The 20869-nt window shown below is 42.2% G+C and overlaps 3 protein-coding genes across 5 annotated transcripts in view; 1 reads left to right on the plus strand and 2 right to left on the minus strand.

Annotated features, from left to right (window-relative positions):
• npr2 (natriuretic peptide receptor 2) overlaps positions 1–11037 on the minus strand; it is a 41182-nt gene extending 30145 nt beyond the window's left edge. Inside the window, exons 1-5 of the mRNA XM_030353336.1 lie at positions 10023–11037; positions 6443–6624; positions 4396–4509; positions 3771–3906; positions 3337–3431 (exon numbers count right to left, since the gene is read on the minus strand). Coding sequence (XP_030209196.1) covers positions 3337–3431; positions 3771–3906; positions 4396–4509; positions 6443–6624; positions 10023–10734 — 1239 coding nt within the window. The 5' untranslated portion in view covers positions 10735–11037. The remainder of the gene's footprint in view (positions 1–3336; positions 3432–3770; positions 3907–4395; positions 4510–6442; positions 6625–10022) is intronic.
• A 985-nt stretch (positions 11038–12022) lies between these two features.
• Positions 12023–17181, minus strand: alad (aminolevulinate dehydratase). 2 transcript variants are annotated; one of them, XM_030353337.1, is made up of 12 exons: positions 17084–17181; positions 16270–16397; positions 16054–16104; positions 15346–15442; positions 14914–15049; positions 14720–14803; positions 14157–14245; positions 13949–14004; positions 13778–13865; positions 13603–13689; positions 12830–12959; positions 12023–12340 (listed from the first exon to the last, which is right to left on the minus strand). In XM_030353337.1, exons 2-12 carry the CDS (start codon positions 16386–16388, stop codon positions 12282–12284), a joined length of 996 nt encoding a protein of 331 aa, XP_030209197.1. In that variant the 5' UTR covers positions 16389–16397; positions 17084–17181; the 3' UTR covers positions 12023–12281. The 2 variants fall into 2 exon arrangements, with proteins under 2 accessions (XP_030209197.1, XP_030209199.1); XM_030353339.1 differs by having other exon boundaries at positions 16270–16400; positions 17084–17172.
• tmem203 (transmembrane protein 203) lies at positions 17169–19286 on the plus strand. 2 transcript variants are annotated; one of them, XM_030353341.1, is made up of 2 exons: positions 17169–17275; positions 17729–19286. In XM_030353341.1, exon 2 carries the CDS (start codon positions 18000–18002, stop codon positions 18414–18416), a length of 417 nt encoding a protein of 138 aa, XP_030209201.1. In that variant the 5' UTR covers positions 17169–17275; positions 17729–17999; the 3' UTR covers positions 18417–19286. The 2 variants fall into 2 exon arrangements, with proteins under 2 accessions (XP_030209201.1, XP_030209202.1); XM_030353342.1 differs by having other exon boundaries at positions 17183–17233.
• The last annotated feature ends 1583 nt before the right edge of the window (positions 19287–20869 follow it).

A 20869-nucleotide genomic window follows, 5' to 3' on the forward strand; every position in this document is an offset into this window, starting at 1 on the left:
CAGCAAAAAGGATTGCCAAGGTTGGCACACAAGCCATGCAGAGACGGTGGATGACATCGGAAAGCGTGGAAACATGGAGGAAAATACTCAGTTTGAAGGACATGTGGTGCACAGAAGCAAATCGAATCAGCTTCCTCATTAGTGCCGGCCTACAATGTGCTCTCCTTGCCAGAAAAACCTCCACTAATACAGCGTGAGCCATCCAAGCACAATACGACTAGAGACAACATTAAGTGCTGAAGTGATTCTTAGCCGCAATGGAAACCAGGAAAACAGAAGTTAATACCTTTTCCCCGCAGAACATCTAAACCAGCTTTTTTCTATTGGCATAGCTCCATTGGGGGGGGGGGGGGAGCAGACCGTCTGTGGGGACGAGGCCTGGACAGCTGGAGAAAGCTGGGGCCGAGGAAGGCTGCTGGAAGCCATGAACAAATCGCTTGCCGTCACTCTTGAAATAGCCTCCGGCACCCTGAGGCCGGACACTACTGCTGTGGAGAGACTCTTGGAGCACTGCCCTTTGTGCAACTACTACGACAAGCATGGTGGTCGTGGATGAGGCCCAAGCGGTCAAGACATGATAAGCGTCCAAAAAAGACTTGGTCTCTAGGACTCTAGGTTAGGCCTTAGGAATATAGCCAGTCAACAGATGGGATGTCAATGCTTTTGACCCTGCAACGATGGAAACATACATTCAGGTTTAGAAATGATTCAAGTTTAGAATGCTGGAAGTTTTGATAGCAGTGTCACGGTGGAAAAATCCAAGCGGAGTGTCAAGGCTAGGTCGTGGTTCAACAGTCAACTCAATAGGAATGCATTAGCAACGGTGGTGCCCACCGGTCATTCTTCAGAGTGAGAAGCTGCGGTGCATGGAACAACATGCAACATTGCTGGATGGAAAGGGAGAGAATGAATGAATGTTGATTTATGGTGGATAGAACTACAACAAGGTTACTGAACAAGTAGCCTGGTACTGAGAAAACCATCAAGCAAGCAGACAGTTACTATAGAGTGGACCAGCAGATCTAGGAGATGGGGTCCAAGGAGATATACATAAGTGCATCAAACTTTTTGCTGGTGGCAGACAAGTGGGTTCACAATAGGTTTGAAACAGTTGAGCCTTCTTGTTCCCATGGTGGGCATTTTAACCTGTTGGTGTAAATAAAAACCGTGGGAGCAAAATACTTTATTCTTTCCGAGGATGAAGTCCCCAGGACCCCAACCATAGGGGTGCTGATCAGGAACTAGAGGAATCATCGGGATGTTTTGGGCCAATCAACAAAATCAATATGATGGAAGGTCTGCAGGTCTTGATAACCTTGGTGATGGTCTGCAGCCCTCAGTTCAGAAGCCATCAGCAGTTTCACAATTGAGCACGATCTAGATTCTAGCAGTATTTCAAATTACTATAGCCGGGCACTATGCTTCAAATATATTTGATTCATTTTGCAATATTGTGTTTAATAAACTAACATAATCACAGTAAACGTGTTACGTTGGTAACAAAATGTGGGTACAGCTGGATGCGACATCAACTGATTTTTAAAATGTCACAAATCTAAAAAAGATCACTTTAAATCTACTTAGATCTTTGGAATTTAATCGTATGTTTACATTGTAATGTTTGTGTTATTTTGTTATGTTAAACATATATATTACTTTTATAAACTGACACATTACGTTTATTTTTATTTTTTTATTACCACTGACTTAATTGGACCAGAGATATTATCTTGCTTATTATCCAGGGTATCGTCAAGTCTGCTCATTGGGCTTTCTAAGAAAAGCCTCAGCATTCGTTTTGAGGAGACAACATGAAAAGATTTCAGTATAAAACAGGGCACCATCTACCCTGATCAGCAATTGATTAATTGAATAGAGAGAATTAGAGCAAACTGCTACGACTAGTCTCTTAGGGCTTCTTCTCTATTCTAACTGATGTTAACCCATGCTAAACTACTTATCCTGCCTTGAGAAAAATCACACGTAAAGCAGTTCACAGAACTACACAAATAAATGCCCTGAGAAATGTCAGGCTTTTGGGCCTCTTATGATTGAAAAAGCGAATGTACTTTCAAAGAGATACTTACTTACACTTTAATTATTACAGTAAAAGAGACACAAGTAGAAAATTAGCCGTCTGCCTGAAAGCGTGTTTTTTTAAGGCTTTGTATTTTGTGGCCCTTATTTCACACCTTGAGATATAAAGTAAGGAACCACAAACTTTTCTACAATGGTCAATGACTAATTGGATGAACTGGAAGGACTGTTATTCTTTGGCCTTGGAATTATGTCCAATTGAAAAGTATAACTCGATAATTTTCCCTACAGTAAGCTGTCACGGATAGCCAAAGTTAGAGCTACTTGCTTTTGTCATTGTAGCAATGTAGCATTTGCTCTCTGTAATGATCCATGTTACAATATTTATTGATAACTATTCCACCAAATAACCCTTAAACGAGCTGGAGGTAAGAATAGAGTTGTCAAGACAAAGCAGCAAATAACGAACAGAGCAAGATTCGGAAACTGAACAACCCTAAAATAATCCCCTCACTTTCTGCTCCCTCCCTCCCTATGTCTGCCAACCTGTGAAAAGCTTTACATTTCACACACCTTTAATAGACTGGCAAGATTAACTCTGAACCAATCAGGGCAGAGATGCTCCGATTGGTTAGAAATGAGCTAGGAGAGGCCTGGTACGGCCACACTGCACGCACGTTGGCGCTGAAAATCTGCATTTTTGCATAGTGGAACCATTGGTGTAGGCGCGTAGACGCGTTTCACGCGTTAAAGCGCTAGGTATAAATGGTCTCTCAGAGAGGCAGGCGCAGTCAACTCAAAACAGATATTCTCACAGCCTATTGAACTCACTAATAGCTGACGGATGGTAAAGCAATTTCTAACAAAATAACAGCTCTTAAATCATACCTACAGCACCTTTCACTTGAGGCTGTTATCTTCCGATGCACGGGTTATCTCTGTACGAATCAAGAAGCCATAGCAGGGCGGTGTCGTTTTACATGCAGAACAGTAAACCAAGCCGTCACAACTATCCTTTCCTTGGCTATAAACCGTCTTTAGTGGTCAGAGCGATTACGCTCCAAATGAGAGTATAATAAAGTATGATGAAAGTATCAAGTGGACTCGACAACCAACATTAATGGTAATGTTTTCCTGTTGAAAGTCGCAATGACTGTTACATAAATGTGATAGAATTACATCCTTGAAAGCTTACCTCTAAAATGCAGCTCTCTTATATTCTAATATTCTATATATTCTAAAACCTTAAATTATTGACGTTGATGTTACCAGTGTTGTAGTTCAAGACAGTGATCTCACCCCATATTCTCCTGTCTCCTGGTTGGTCATTGACCACACGTTGATGTCTATATCCCGGGCATTGTTGGTGTCTGTTGTAACTAGGCCTGTTACTCCTAGAAAACAAAGACACCTTTCAGAAAATCAGAAGCATTTTCCATTGCCCCCATAACCCACTCCACAATAGAACACCTAAAACAATTTGACAACATTCACCACTGCTCGTGTCATCTTTGGACAGCTGGAGGAGAAGAACAGGAAGGGGAAGAAGAAGAAGAAGAAGAAGAAGAAGAAGAAGAAGAAGAAGAAGAAGAAGAAGAAGAAGAAGAAGGAGGAGGAGGAGGAGGAGGAGGAGGAGGAGGAGGAGGAGAGGAAGAAGGGGAAGAAGAAGGAGGAGGACAAGAAGAAGAAGAAGACTAAGAAGAAGGAGGAGTAGGAGGAGAAGAGGTGCTTACCCCAGATGCGGCGGTTCTGCATCCTCATAGTGATATTGATGCCGTCATTCTGGGCGCCGCCCTCGGCCAGGTTCTCCTCCAGGGCCATGGCGTAAAGCACGAAACCGTCGTAGAAGCTCCCAGAAATGTAGTCCATCTAGGAGGAGAAACACGGATGTTAAGAGGTTTTCATTTTGGCCAGTGCATAACACTCGCCAATAATGCCTGAAGATAAAGGAATTTTTGCCGTGGCACACGTTTTATTGACGTCATTTGAAAACAGTGTTAAAGCCTTACAGTAAATCACCACATAAACACGGGTCAAATCCATGTTTCTAAGGACACACGTTTGTACAAAGTACGTAATTTCAACAACGGAGCAAATCGCGTAAAATACTCCCCATACCTCACGCCTAATAAAGGACATAAATGCGGTCGTAAAAACCAGCACAATTCACTTGTATTGTTGTGTACATCATTCACCCGTAATCGCTGACATTTGTGTTAAAGACAATTCCAAACGCACAGCGGGCCTTCTTGCTTTGTTAACGGAGAACCGCAATAAAGTTTCAAAAACGTTTTCCAGCCCATAAACCTTGTGGTTCTGGGCGCTGCTGAGACTGCAGTAAGAGGTCCGAGGACGTACCAGCGAGGGCTCCAGAGTCACACCGAAGTCCTGCAGGGCCCGGGCATGGAGCTTCTTCTGGAAGTCCAGGTACTCTGGGTTGTCTGGCGGCCGGTAGGTTATGACGAACACAGACTGGGGGTGGAAAAACACATAAAACACAGGGAGCAGGCGTCAAGAAAAGGAGCATTGTGTGACGTTCAGAGTCCGTCAGAGATGGTGATGCATCGGTCGCAGAGAGTGGAATATTAGTCAGGTTCGTAGGATATGAACAGTGTTCTGCTATGAAAGGTTGACGTTCACATAGCTGTGTCATGCTGCCCAGTGAGATGTTCTTATGGAATGAACAATTCAATAAGAACTGTTGTATACAAGACGTTACAGGTTTTTGAGTCTTGCCTAACATATCCAAAACTTGAACATAAACCGAACCACGGCATTTAATTACAAGACGAATTTGTTATGTTCAATGAACTCATCAGATCGCTTAAGGAGACATCAAATATAACGCACTCAGTCGGTATGTTCTAGCATTTGAATCGCACAATCAACCTTTTTATGTCAAGGGTCCTTTTCTCCAGCTCTTCAAAGGCATCAAAACATAATGTTCCTAAAGACAAGGGGAGCCAAGGGGATAGTGCGATAAAGCCATCAAACCAATGTAGCTACATGAGGTTCTCCTACCGATTAGCATCACATATAAACTGTGATCAACAAATGTACATGATATCCTAACACACCACCATGCTCTCTGGTGTCCCCGGAGACCCTAACCCCAAACCCTGTAATGAGATAGATTATAAGGACTGTAATCAGATTTTACTAGCCAAAAGGCCATGCCCTACAGGGGGAAATTCTTAGGCTCTGCTTGTGTGTCAGCGCTGAAGAATTAATTAACCGCAAAGTCGGGAAAGTTAGCTTGGAACTAAAAAAGGAGGGACACAAACAGCCTCTGTTGTTGTTGTTGACTTGTGACCGACTATTTCTGCATTGACAGGTTTTTTTTTTGCGTTTGATTGCCTAAAACAAGAGAACCCTTGACAGTGTCTAACTCTTGTCAATCTCAGAGTCATACATCATGACAGAGACTGCCTTAAAAATCAATCTGATTACATTTTCTTTAAACAAAGCAAAGCCATTTAACGTCATTTCCCAAACACTGTGTAAGTAACTGAGTGCTGTAAGACAAGTGACATTTAGGAATACAAATTGGGATAACGGCACATCTGTGCTCAATTCCGTATTTCACAACAAGCTCATTTTGCAGGACTAAGTGGCTCCTAGTAAAACTGTGTCCTGATTAATTAAGGCTACGCTACAATGAAGCTCCTTGAAAATGGGTGTAAGAGGAGAAGGCTGGGGATGAACCTTTAGGGAAAATCTTTAGCGACCCGGAGGCCGGAAAAAGTGATGATGTTTCCTTACACACAGACTCTAAAGAGTACACAGCACCTATTTATTCATGGTTGTGATTACCATTGAATGTTTACCCACTCGTGATTTGACATCTGCCACCGCAGTAGTCTGCATAAAACCAGTGAAGAGGCCTCTTTTAATGTGCTGCTCATCCACTTGTTTGGAGGAGAATCTCAGTGTTTAGGATACTGCCCAGTGTGTCGCTCAGTAAGACCTTGCTGGAGCTGTAATATCCTCTATATTGTAAAAAAAAAATGCACCTGACACGGGACACCTTTGCTAACCATCATATCAATAAGCTGAACTCCTAAACTGACCTTCCTGACCCAATCTGATCCAAATCTGATGGGCTAGTTCAGGGGTCAGAGAGTTTCCAGCGTATCATCAGAGTGGTCCTAGATAATGACAAGAGGTGATATAACAAGCAACATTGTATTTCTCCAAGCCAGCCTCAAAGGATTGTGGGATTTCTGTTTCATGTTTGTAAGTACTCACTATGACTTAACTCTTACATACTTTACACACATATACAAAAGCACACATGCATGTTTTTGTATGTGCTTGTGTGCATGTGCCTATGTGTGCGTGCATGTGTGGGTGTGAATAGCACACGATTCAGAACGTGTGTGGAGGCAGGTCAGGTGCACTGTACCTTGAAGACTTTAATGGCATCCGTCCAGTCCGGGTCAGAGTTTTTCCAGGGCTTGCGTTCGGTCAAACTCTCTGCAAACACGTCCAGGTAGAAGATGGCGTAGTTCTCAGGGTCGGGGATATCATTCTGAAACAGCTTCATGATGCTCAGGAACGTGTCCAGGGGTCCACAGATGTACACAACTGTAGATGGAATCAAGAGATGGCAGGATTTTAATACCACATCAGATAAGGAAATAACTTGGTAATAACTTGGTAACTTGCTGAAGGGTGGTAATAAAAGTGGGCTTTCACCTTCACAGTTGTGACCCTTTAAAAGAAAGTCTGTTTAAGAAGTTCCAATATATTTGCTTCAGGATCTGTGTATCATTTTAAAATGATAACCTTTTGGGCACAACATTTATCTTAAAATGTTAAAACGTTTATAATATTTGTAGACTTGCCCATTTGCGAGGGCTTGAGTAACAGGTCAGAATATACTAAAGGAAAAAAACAGTTTTGAACGGGCGATTACTGAGCATTATTTATCCTTATTATGTTTAATTAGCATTATATAATTCTGTATCTTGCCTCTAAATGGATCATGCGGTTTAGTACTACTTAGAATTGATTTGGTAAATTGAGACCTATATGTGGCAACTTGTTTACCTTCTGTGTAAACAGCTGAAGGCACGCTCTTAAACAGTGATCTTTGAGTAACTATAGCTCCTTTTCATAAACACATGCAGAACTTGAGCCAGTTTTTCAGTAATCCTATTTGGCACAAACAATTAAACTGTCTGCAAACGCTATATCTCAAGATATTTATTATTAGTAGTAGTATTGGTGTCCCCAGGAAACACCGGCGTGAATAGCACCTCAGTCCAACTCATTTCCTATTCCAAAATGCACCGGGAACATGTTGTTTACCAACGTCATTTCATTAATTTACGCTTAAATCATGTAATCATGTAAATGAACAAATCAAGCATCAACACATGACTGACACGATGCAGGGAGGCTTGCTCAAAGACACGGTTCTTCCCAGCCCTCCAGTCAGGCAGTCATTCTAATGACCACACAACATCCTAACTACTCTCCCTCTGCCCAGTGGGAGTTGGACCGGCCAGTCTGGCTACAAGCAGTATTTCCACTCGCAGCATATGCCAGCATGGCGGCTGCCAGGCTCTCCCGGTAAAATGTGCTCACATGTTGTGAGCCCCAGACCGGCAGCGAGCAGAGTGCTCGCAGAGGCCCTGATTCCTATCTGCCCCAGCGTATAACTCAACCCGTTCCAAGTGGCCCTGCTGACTGCTGGGAGGAGACCAGCAATAACACACAGAAGTAGTGGGGGATAAAAGCTCGGCCTGTGCTCCTGGGCCATGGTACCTGCTCAGGGTGCACCAGGGACTGAAGCAACCACCACAACAAACTGTTTTGGTGTCAATTGTTTAACACTCCATTTTTCCCCCTCCAAACATGTGTAACTCTTGAATCGTATTTCTGCTTGTTAATCAATTTTAAAAATGGATGGACCAAATCTGTGCCAATATTCCAGAGGAATTCTTTAACATTAAGTGACTCAAAATAATCAGTAATTTTCAACCAACACGGGAACATAAAGCACACATTGGCCAGCTCTTTGAATTATCATATGTCAACCAACATGCGTTGTACAATACCCATATTGTGAAGGCCTGAGATTTGTACCCGTTCCCTTTTCAACAGCACACAACACTTGAATAGGCAAACCAATTAGCTTGCCCCGTCGTTTTTTCCAATAGAGTACTGTTGGCTTTAAAAATCAATGTTGGCTGATGGCTAACTCTTTCTCAAGGAAGCTTACATGCTTGAGATCCTATTCAGTAATAATTATTCTGCAGCATAGGCTTCTGTACAAATTACAATCGAGGTACACTATCGATAGTAATGCAAAGCACATAAAACGTGCTTTGGTTTAGATACTGGCAAGACCTAGGCTGTGTGTATTGTATTCTGTTAACAATAACTCAGAACTTTTCAAGATGCAAGACAGTGATCCATTTTTGCATTCTGTTTTGCAAGGTATCAACAGTTTTCCAAACATCTCAAGTGTGACAAATCCCACTAAGAAGAGCTGGTCCCATACCATAAAAGAAGAGATCAACAAAAGATAGATGAAGATAATACTTAATGACTTCTCAAACATTTGCCAACTGAACAGTGGCTGTTATTCCCCAGAGGTGTGGGCCTACCTAACCTGACCCTCTCGTTAGCCTCAGACCCCCGGTCCAAACAAAAGGCACCCATGTGGACATTGTCGATCGATGACGCAAGAAGTAAGGAGGGCCGTGTCTGACGGGACAGCATTGGCGGAATGCCGAGCCAGGACAAGTCCGGACTAAACCATTACCCTCCGAGACCCCGGGGGGACTCTAACAGGGTCTGGTGCCTGTCCATGGACCATGGTTAACGTTAGCTATATTGCTTCATTATCCAAACAGGCGACCTTCGATTTATTTAGTTAATGTTTAACGAGAGAACAAAATACATGTCGATAATTTAGCTTGATAAAAACACAGTCAATAACAGTTGGCCTATCTTTATTGAATTAAATAGCTAGGACTAAACGCCTATAACGCATCGCAATCTCCCCCATTTGTGTGATAGTCTACAATCATGTGAGCTAAATTTCAAAGGACTTTTAATTTTGACACGGAGACTAAACCCTGATTATTCACAATTAATATACGGGACTATATTTGTGTTACATTTAAACAGCCCAAAAATTGTCTATATGTGTTACACCACAAATAAACATAGATCTATATAAGAAGGTTATATCGACATCGTTATATTAATCCCCCATACTTAATTTGCCTAGGCCTAAGTGCATGAACGACCGATATAATAGCCCCATGTTGGATTTAAGCTTGTGTAGGCTATTGATTTGAATTAAATAAAACAGTTTGGACCATGGACCTATGTCTTCTTTCTGCTTATTGCAATGCCACAGCACACAGGAGCATTTTTGAAGTCCAAACGGTAGCTCAATCATTGATGCATTTTCTATTCTCCAAAATGTCTGGCATGTGTATCGATCACACATGAGATGCATCCTCCCCCCCCCCCCCCTTCCCGCACATACACACACAGACACACAGACACACACACACACACACACACACACACACACACACACACACACACACACACACACACACACACACACACACACACACACACACACACACACACACACACACACACACACACACACACACACACACACAAACACACAAACACACTGAGTGGCCAACGAAAGCATGCCCCCCTCTTAAAACACAGGTGGTCCTCCGCCAATAAAGCAACAGACTGTCCACAGCCTAAACATTCCTCTTGTAAGTAGGCTATTCCCCGCATCTATTTCTGTCGACCCTGCTTAACATCTGGGAAACCGGGGGGGCGGGGTATTGTAGGATATTGTAGGTTTAGTAACTGACAACCTCCTGGGTCAAAACAACAAGACATGGACTAAATGCTATTCTTTTTTCTCACACATCAAAATAAAAAGTGTCCAGCTCATGATGCTAATGTATGGCGCTATTATATAAGGAACTTACTTCTTCCATTTTCCTTCATACAGGTGATGAGGTCCTTGTACTCTTTGCTGTGGGCCTGGTACGGCTGGGCTTCGATCGTCACGTTCAACTCAAATTTCAAATTTAGAAATATCCCCTCCGAGAGAAAGTAGTGGGGTCGGTCGTCCTGTCTCAGGTCGTGGAAGATCACCACCGCCCGAGTGGTCCAGTTGAAGTGGGAATGAAGCATGCTCGCGAACTCTCCCAGTTTGGTGGTCGACGGTCCGGTTCGCATGATTGTCCGGTACTCTTCCCGCTTATCGAACCCGTACGCCGGGCCTCCGGCCGTTATCAACGGCAGCTTCCAGTGAGACGCGAACCTCCCCACCGAGGCGAGGGGGTACACGCATCCCGGTCCGATGAACACATCGGGACGGATGTAAAGTTTGGCGTCCACGGCGACTACCTGCGCTTTGCTCTCCACGCAGGAGCCCGCCACCGGGTCCTCCGTGCTGAAGTTTAGGATGTTCATGGAGCGGCCCACGAGGAGCCCGTACTTCTCCTGGAGGTCCTCACGTGCCATGAGTATCGCCGGGAAAACTCTCGCCAGAGCCCAGGGGTATTTTTGATAATTGTCTGGAAGCATCACGGCTACGGTTATGTTAGTAGTCCGGGGCGGCGCTCGACCTTTTGCAAAAGGTAAGCAAACCATTGCCACTAAGAAACAGTATCCCATTTCGTGTTTTAATCTCATGTTTTTGGATTTGTTGTTTTTTCCGCGCGAGAGTTCGAGTGAAGAGATTTCACTCCACGAGCTCACCTTTTGAAGTGAGTATATCCCACTGTATGTCCAACAACTCTCTTTTAAATGGTAATAAAGTCAGCCGACAACAACCAACAACCCCTATTCCAACTCATTTTAGCTTTAATCCCGGTAGCATCCTTGTGTGGGCTAATATATTCCCTAAATCCGGTCTGTTGTTGTGGAGCAGCTCTTGAGCTGATGTTGAAGAGAGTCTCCCTCTGAGAGTGATAACATCCATCCAGATGATTGGGACTTAAATCACAGCAACCCTCCGCACTCCCCCTATACGTCACATACAACTGGTCCTCGCGGCACACGGCAGAGGCGCCCCCTGTCGGCGTTGTTAAGAAACACTGTTTCGTTCGTTGCTTTAAAGTTTCAATGGAAAATAAATCCCACAGTGCAAATCATTTTTGGGTCAGGACGAAAGAGTAGAGAGGTCTGACAACACCCAGGCCTCGCACACTTACACAATGTCACACTATTCAGTGTATAAAAACACACAGACAACACACACACACACACACTGACCCAGCAATGAGACACTGTTCAAAGTGTTTATTTGCATGATTGATAACCTAGGATAGGGAATACACAGCATCGGGTTATAAACACTGATGGCATGTTAGCTCCCAGATGAAATTCCACTGAAATAGTATCAATGTAGGCCATGATAGCAGGGCAGTTTTAAATATTGAACACATAATAAGTAACATGCCAATATAATTCGATTTCTTTCTTTAAATTACATTAACATTATTCGTTGCAGTTGGAGAGGATGGGGGAACCAGATAACATGGCTGCTGGTCAGGATTTGGCCCACAGGATGCTGATTGAGGCTATCTCAGACCATGGCCCCAATGTTTGTATGAAGCCACACCATCACAACTCCTTACGCAGAAAGGACCCCATACAGAGCGGCTGCCAAGAGTCCCCTGTGTCAGTCCCAAACGTATACTCGCCAAACACAAATCCTGTGTTTCCTAGAACAGCTTCAGTTTGATAATCAGGACTTTTTAGGGTTGTAAGTTCTAGGAACTTGGTGAGACTGACAGTTTGCCATTCATGTCCACACAACAGCATGAGTCAAGCAAGCGATCCCAAATGTAGTTCTTGACCTTAAAAATACTAAGGCCTGCCATGCCTGCAGAAAAGGACCCTCTCTGCCGGAGTTCAGACAACCAAAGGGAAAAAAGCATATTCAATTAAACATGATATCACCAGGTCAACAACATAATAAGATTGTCTTTTGTTGCGTTTTATTGGAAGTCAAGTAGGCTACAACAAGATACATTCATATAACACTCAATGACTTGGCATAAAACAAAGGTTATTTTTTAAAAATACTTTGGTACGGGATATTTTTCGTCAGCTTTAAATGCAGGATAAATATTTAAAATCCTCCCATTTAACGGTATGCATTCTGTCTTCTTTTAAAATGGATTCTTTAATTCTTGGTCCACATTGTCCTGCCGCATGTCCGATCTCTCTTGCCTTTACTCTTTCAGCCATCCTAGCAGCTGAGGTGTGTAGTAGGTGATGATGATGTCAGCGCCTGCCACAGAACACAGCCAGAATGAAACCAAGTTCAAAAGACCTTTGGTCTGGTTATTTTGCTTAAAATTAGCAGCTCGCATCCGACAGAGACAAAAGGGTATATACTGAGAGTGAGTAGGCCTACAGTTTGAGTATCTACTGAGAGAGTGAGTAGGCCTACAGTTTGAGTATCTACTGAGAGAGTGAGTAGGCCTACAGTTTGAGTATCTACTGAGAAGGTGAGTAGGCCAAAAGTTTGAGTATCTACTGAGAGAGTGAGTAGGACTACAGTTTGAGTATCTACTGAGAGAGTGAGTAGGACTACAGTTTGAGTATCTACTGAGAGAGTGAGTAGGGTAGGCTACCAGTTTGAGTATCTACTGAGAGTGAGTAGGCCTATAGTTTGAGTATCTACTGAGCGTGAGTAGGCCAACAGTTTGAGTATCTACTTAGTGAGTCAGTAGGCCGATAGATTGAGTTCCTAGTGAAACCATACAGATGATCTCACCTGCCCTGCGGAAGGCCGTCATGGACTCCATCACGGCGGCCTTCAGGTCGAAGGCCCCGGCCTGGGCCCCGTGCCACAGCATGGCGAACTCCCCCGACACGTTGTACACCGCCAGCGGGTGATTCGGGTGCTGCGGAGACACCAGTCAGTTCAAGCATTATTCATACAGTGCTGGATCACTTTAGGTCAATACAAGTTACAAAACAAGTACAAGTTACAAAACATAGCGACCACGAACCAGCAGCTAGCTCCACCTGGAAACCATAAAGGAAAACCAAACAGCAACAAACATATTTGTTGAATTGGAAATGAGATGAAAGCAAAGTAATCGGTTACATAGAAGTGATATGGATTGATCCGATTCCTAATCTTGTCTTGAAAGAATATATAATAATTGGATTAGATATAAATATGTACTTAAATAATGTTCCTCAATGGATTAAACGCAACCGTTAGCAGCCATATAGCCCTGCCCCTAAATGACAAAAAGTATGACAGAAGCATGCATGTTCATCTATACGGCTAGTGTTTGAGGACTAGCCTAAAGGAGGTTTGGTTTTCCTGGAAGTAGGGACCACAGAAAAGAAGGGAGGAGTCCCCCATCAAGGAAAGGTCCTAGACAAATCAATTTACATTCAGTTATTGGAAAGTAGACAGAAAAACCCAAGATCAGACAGAACAAGTTGATCTGATCGACTGAGCTCCAGTCAAAGTATGTCTGTGCATTAATTGAATAACATAATTGAGTCACACTCCAAATAATAGTCAATTACCTTGTCTTTGACCTCTCTCACAATGTCCAAATACGGGAGTCCAGGTTTGACCATCAGCATATCAGCTCCTTCTCTCACATCCCGCTCCTAAACCATTACAACATCACACAGTCATGTGTCCATCTGTGCACAAAACATACAATATACATGATCAAAATTCTGCATTAGATCTTACCACAGCCCGCAATGCCAGTCCCCTGGCACCAGGGGGCAGCTGATAGCAGCGTCTATCTCCAAATGCAGGCTTGGACTGGGCAGCATCTCTGCATGAAGCCACACATCAACAAATTAACCTCACTGTAGGCTGGGTTTAGGCTATTTGAATTTCGGAATGTAGCACACTTACCTGAAAGGGCCATAATAGCATGAAGCAAACTTTGCACTGTAGCTCAGCACTGAAACCTTAAACAAATAAAAAAACACAATTATGTCATCCATTTTCGATCCATGATTTAAAAAAGCTGTGGTCAAGTGTAACAACATAGTATATTACATAAGATAACAATAATAGTTTGTGATTTTAAGTTAGACATTTTGTGCCTGCTCCAGCATACCTTGCTGCCCATTTCATTGGACATCAGTGCTTGTTTGATAGCCCTCACCCGTCCATCCATCATGTCAGAGGGGGCGATGATGTTACAGCCTATCAGAGCGAAACAGGAAATCATATACCCAGCAATGATGTAATCTCTACAATATCATGAATAGGGTCAGATAATTGTCAGATAATCTGACCCTAATAATCTGATGGCTTCCCGATTGCAGTTAATTGCAACTCCAAATTTCTGAGAAATTGAATACATTTTAACATCCTCATGTAAAATATATTTATTTTTGGAGAGAACCTTTCAGCCCAGCCCAGTCTATGCCATGTCCCTCATTGACATCCCATTTCAATGTTAATATGCCATAAATCCTGTTAATATTTGGAATGCTTTAGAATCAATAAAGTATTGCAATTATCTTTCAATTACCTTCCGAATAAATTAGCAACCGTTATCACCATAACACAGAATGAAACCATTGATTAAGAGAAGATGTTCCGCACAGGGATAGAGGAATGGACATTAGTAATGCTTCAACTGAAACACATGTGGTAATATTAGAGAGTACTGACCAGCCTTGGCGTAAGCTACCGCCACCTCCCCTAGACGTATGCAGCTCGCGTCGTTGTCCAATGTGCCGTCCTCACGTAGAATACCTGAAACGACATCATACACCACACTCATCAATACAGCAGCAGCACATGCGATAGCTGTTAGCGGCTGTGTCCATAGAATAGAAAACCCTACATATTGAGGGTGCGCATACCGCAGTGTCCGTGCGCTGTGTACGGACACAGACAGACATCGCAGGCGATCAGCAGATTGGGGAACAGAGAGCGGATCTTCCTCACGCCCAACACTGCCGGCGTCTGGTCCGTGTCTGCCCCAGATCCTCGGTCATCCTGGTAGAACAAGTGGTCACACACAATGAGCTTTGATTATGTGCAAAAAACATGAAGAGACGATCCAGGGCTAAAAATCAATATTGTTTTAAATCAAATATGTATGTCTTTTTTGTGAATTACACTGAACACCTACATATGTATCCATTGACCAGAAAACCTTTGACTCCTAATGATTTAATAATGTACAATAAAACAATGTAAAAAATTTCCATAGGCAGTAAGTAATGAGTAATTAAAAACCATAGTATCCATCAAAATGATATAAACACAATTCCCAGTAAGGGTGTCCTTACCTTTTCTATTTTTGCCGGCACACCAAATATCAGCACGCATTTTAAGCCGTTTGCTACAAGAGGCTTCAGCATTCCCTCAAGCTTATTAACACCATACCTGGGGATTGAAGATCACACATGCAGTATGAAAAATGCTGATCAATAATGACGTTTTGATTCAACCATACTATGTTTGGGTTTATCCCGTAATGTTAAGTATAGAAAAAGGCCACTTGCTCAGGATTATAGATCCCTTCTGACGATGACTGAATCATATCATATTGTGATCATGCAGTTAAGGTTGAAAACCTTTCCCAGAGATATTCCCAAGATGAGATGGATGACTGAATCCAAAAGACACAACATGGAGATAAAGGGAGGAAGCTGTAGATGCGAATTGACCTAACGGATTCCCCTCTTATCTGCGTTCAGCTCTAGTAGTTGGCTTTGGGTCCACCCTTGACTGTTTTTATCTAAACACAACAGACTTCGACTACGGGGCTTCTCATAACAATAAAATTACATCTGTTGTGTTTTCAAGTCAATTTGACTGATTAAGGTAAGGTCTTTGTTAATCATGTAACGCAGTGTAAGGTTGGTGATAATAAACGACATGACACTCGACAAATCCTTCTACACGTGAACCCAATTGAAGTCTTCATTTTTATGTTTATGTTTCAAGAAAAGGATCATATTTATTATAATTTTCCTTATGTTTACGACCCTTACCTGGCTTGACCTGGAAGGCTTGCAATGGGCTCTACTGCATCTTCACTGTCTCTGTGAAAGAAAAGGCATTTTAGAAAAATTACAACTTGGTCACATCTCCAATGAAAGTTTATCCATAAACGACTTTCCTTTTATGTTTTCCCAACTTTGATGATGGTTCTATGCAGACAAATTATCTTGATACAATTGAATTATATTCTAAAATTAAATATTTACGTTATGAAGATTGGGTAGATGAGGTTTTCAGGTCTTAAATCTGCTGCACATGACTGCCAGTATCTCAGTGTTGGGTGAAAATAACCACTGTGGAGCACAGACTCGACTGGCGTCTGCATTTTAGATATCTGCTGGAAAATAAAAAAGAACAAAGAGTTAACCAGAAAGTAAGGCATTGACATACCTTGCAGTGTAGGCATAGCACATTGGGTCCACGGGTTTCTGTTCTGGTATCACCAAGTAACCGTGAAACCGGCTCAACCACGCGGGATAATGCCTATCCAAAACAGGTTGCGACCAGACTGTCCCAAATAGGAACACCATGTGTCCCGATATAATAATATTAACTGTACATATATAACAACGTTATTCTTGAAGAGGGTTGGAGCATTAGGTGTTAACGTCTCAATAAATGTAAATATTGACTAATATATAACAACATAATTCTTGAAGGAGGGTTGGTGCATTACGTTTTACCGTCTCAATAAACATAAATATTGACTAAAATAAGGACTATTGCATAGTTTAACAAATCATCTACAATATAGTCAAATGTAAATCTTTTTAAAAAGATCCAAGTTTAGAAAAAAACTTGTGAAGGGCTTTCAGAGTATTACCTTGTTATTACATGACTCACAGGGAAATACAGGACTAGATAAATACAAATACAGTAACAATTTCCGCAGTATGTATTGATTTTATTGTCATAATTAATCATACTCTATATTGTAAAACTCCTACCAAATGCTGAAATAACGTGTGCATACAAAGGTGACTTATATTTAGGCTTAATTAAGCAGAAAAGTGTGCCTACCCTTGAAAAGTGTTCTACCGGATTCTTCCTTCCTTCCTTCCTTGCTCCAGTTTTCTAGTTTATGCGGCAGCTTGCGGCCACCGTAGGAAGTGTAGTGAGTTAAGATCTCGCGAGAGTGTACTGACGACGAGTAGTAGACAGCTCACCAGCGTAAGTCATATTTTAGCTACCAAATAAATGGACAAAACGCAGGTAAAAAGCAATGCAACATCATAACGATTTACTGCACTATAAACCCTACTGACATTGATTTTGAAACTTTTATTGAATACGTTTCATTGCTCAACGTCAGTTCACTTGGCTGGGTCCTAGCACTGTAGTGTTGAGCTGTATTAACGTAATGAACTGTAGTGTTGAGTTGCATAAAGGAACTGTAGTGCTGAGTTGTATTAATCAACTGTTACTTAGCCTCTCTGGAGACCAGCTTGATGGGATATCTAACATTACATGACTATATGTCATTCTGATGTAGAAGCGTTCGTACTTCCCCTTATGATTATGCTGTAGTAAGGTGTGTGTGGACATGGCTCGCATGTTAACCTGGCTAAATATGTGTTCTACGCAGAGTAATGTCAGCTGTCTTGCGTTTTAGGTAAATCTTTGCAATCTAAATGGTCATTATTCTTTTGCTGTCTTTTGCTTTAGGCCCAAGGCCTATGGAGGTACTGACGGATTCTGTATTGGCCTGGTTCTGCAGCCAACCTCGGGCCCCTCTTCGCCTACCAGACTCAAAGATGTAACCTAGACTCCTCTGCTACTTCCAGTGCCTTGCCGTCCAACGTGTCTCTGCTGTCATTCCCAATTAACCGGAGTCTGGACTGACACACCAGCCCCTGACTTGGCCTCAGCCAATCTGGCCCCTGCTTTCACTCTTCATCCGCACCGGTATCTAGTCTCATAAAACCCCCAAGCCACAATGCTGTTCTCCCTCAGAGAGCTGGTGCAATGGTTGGGCTTCGCCACCTTTGAACTCTTCCTCCACCTGGCGGCCATCCTGGTCTTCAGCGTACTGGTGGCGCTGCGGGCGGACATGTTCACACCGACGCTAAGCTGGTGGCTGGTGTTTGTGCCGCTGTTCGCCGCCGACGGCCTCAGCACCTACTTCACGGCCATCGTGTCCATCCGCCTGTACCAGGAGAACGAGAAGCGGCTGGCGGTGCTGCGGTTGCTCTGGGTGCTGACGGTGCTCAGCCTGAAGCTGGTGTGTGAGGTGCTGCTGTGCCAGAAGCTGGCGGAGCAGGAGCAGGCCAGGGACCTCTGGTTCGGCCTCATCGTCTCACCACTCTTCATCCTGCTGCAGTTCCTCATGATCCGAGCCTGCCGCGTCAACTGACCAAGCGATCGGCCGCTGCCCTTTTGAGATTCGGAGCATAATACACGTCGTTGTGTTCGCATGTTGCCAACCAGCACTGGTTTGGTGTCCTGTGTTGGAGTTAGGTCAATCAAAAAACAGTCAATGAGTAGATGCTATCCTAAGCATTGTTCATGATAACGGACCACGATGCAGCTACTAACACAGCTTGCTCATTTATGATCTGCTCTTACAGCGTTACAGCTAGATTATTACAGTTGTTTTCTTGTTTAAAAGATTTTCTTCAATAGTTCAGTGAACATTGTTAAAGATACCAAAACTATACAGAAAATAAAAGGTATCCCTTAACAGAGATTTTTAGAAATGTTACTCAAAAGCAATACAAGCAAGTCCTCGCTTCAAGTTTGTATAAATAAGAAACAATAAGGAAAAACAATACCCTGTTTATTATTCAATTGCCCAAAGGATAATGGGACTAACTCAATATCAAATTAAATTGAATGATAGCAATGTATGTATATTTTTGTAATGTAGCAATGCTGATGCCGATCATTGCATAGCCTAGCAGCCCTCTGATGTGGCAATCGATGCTTCCAATTCACTTGCTTACATTAAAATAACTCAGTGGAAGGGAGTTTTCCCTCTCTCGCCAAACACAGTTTTCTTTGTACACTATGTATTGCCGCTCTTTAAGCGTATTCATTAATTGTGTACATGCTACATGTTTACTGGCCTAGTTTCTTCCTCATGTAAAATTCACTGTAACGCATTCTCTCAGGATGCAACAACTTTATTTATATCCGTATTTGGCATTTTCGTACAGTTGTTATTCGTACGGTTGCTGTCACTTATGTATATTTCTGTAAATAAACAGTCTGTATTTACTTGTTACGTATGGTGTATTCCATCATTCCATTTGATTTATAGGGGGCTGTGTCTGCTTCATGAGTAGGTAATGGGTGGATTTTACTGGTCTCTACTAGATCAGAGAGGTGTTAGGGAAGAAAGTGACTTTTTGTGTGCCGTCAGTATCTTTTGAGTGATGTCTATTTGGCATGTCTTCAACCAACTTTTCTCCCAATTAAAATAGTCTGAGTTGGGTTAGCCTTTTTTATTTACTGTTGGTTGAAGGTGATCTTTTACTGGCTTGATCAGATTTAGCTATGTTAGGAGTCAACAGTTGCTTACATTGCAACTTTAGATGCATTTCACTTATTTTCCATTATTTTTGGCTTTACATAATGATCTTGTATCTATTGTGGCCAAGTTCAATCTCAGCTTTCCTAGCTCAGAGTTCCCAATCAACTCTTTTAAAGATAATTACGCAATTACTACCAAGCCCATTTCTAGCAACTTCTCTAATTTATTCCACTAGGTGGTAGTAATACATCGCTATAAACAATAATTTTGCAGTAGGACTTCTGTGCGTGTAAATCCAGACTTTTTTGATTCGGTTAAGATCGATGAACATGAATAACACCGATGCTCGAATGTGCCAGAAAAAAAAAGATGAATACCCACTAATTCTCTCTTTAGAGCCACATATTAATATACAGAGGTGGAAAGTAACGAATTACATTACTCGCGTTACTGAAATTGAGTAGCTTTTTTGTGTACTTGTACTTTTTTAACTACTTTTTAAAATGTGTAATTTTACTTTTACTTAAGTACATTTTCTTTGGAGTAATGTACTTCGGTACATTTTACAGCACAAGCGTTACTGAGTAAAAGAAAATCTCACTGAAACAAAAAAAACGTGTTCTGGTAATGAATTATGGGATGTAAAAAACTGAACGTTGTGCCCCTGCGCGCCGGCAGCTCTAGAATTCTAGCCTAGAACCTAGTTCTTTTATAAAGAGTGTTGGCGCGTACGATCTGTCTCTCACTCAAACGATGATGGCTGACATGGAGGCAGACGATGGAGATTCACCTGCTACTTCAGGTTTTTCTATGAAGATGTTCTGTTAAGATGTTAGATGTTTCTGTGGAATGTTTATTGGCGAGTTGAAACAGAAATGAAACCACAGTCAGTGCACAAGCACTTTTTGATGAATGTAGCACTATGTAGTTTATGTAGCACTTTTTTAAATAAAAAGAAATGTGTTTTGGAAATGATTTTACCGTGAGTAGTCATTTTGCCATTTGGGGCTGCTCCCTTGCATGGGTGAGGCATAAATGCAATTTTGTTGTGTGCAGTGACTGAGCATTGTGTGCTGTGTCACAATGACAATGGGAATTTGCAGGTGGGCTTTCGATTTCCCAGGTGGGCTTTTGCACATCACAGTAGAGGCAGAAAACACTGATTGTAAAAAAGTAACTTTTTACTTTTACTTAAAGTACATTTTAAATTATTTACTTTTTACTTTTTTAGTAGATTTTTTGACCGGTAAATTTACTCGTACTTGAGTACAATTTCAACAGAGTAACAGTACTTGTACTTGAGTAAAATATTTTAGTACTCTTTCCACCTCTGT

The sequence above is a fragment of the Gadus morhua genome, chromosome 4 (assembly GCF_902167405.1).
Source record: "Gadus morhua chromosome 4, gadMor3.0, whole genome shotgun sequence".
NCBI classification, from domain to species: domain Eukaryota; kingdom Metazoa; phylum Chordata; class Actinopteri; order Gadiformes; family Gadidae; genus Gadus; species Gadus morhua.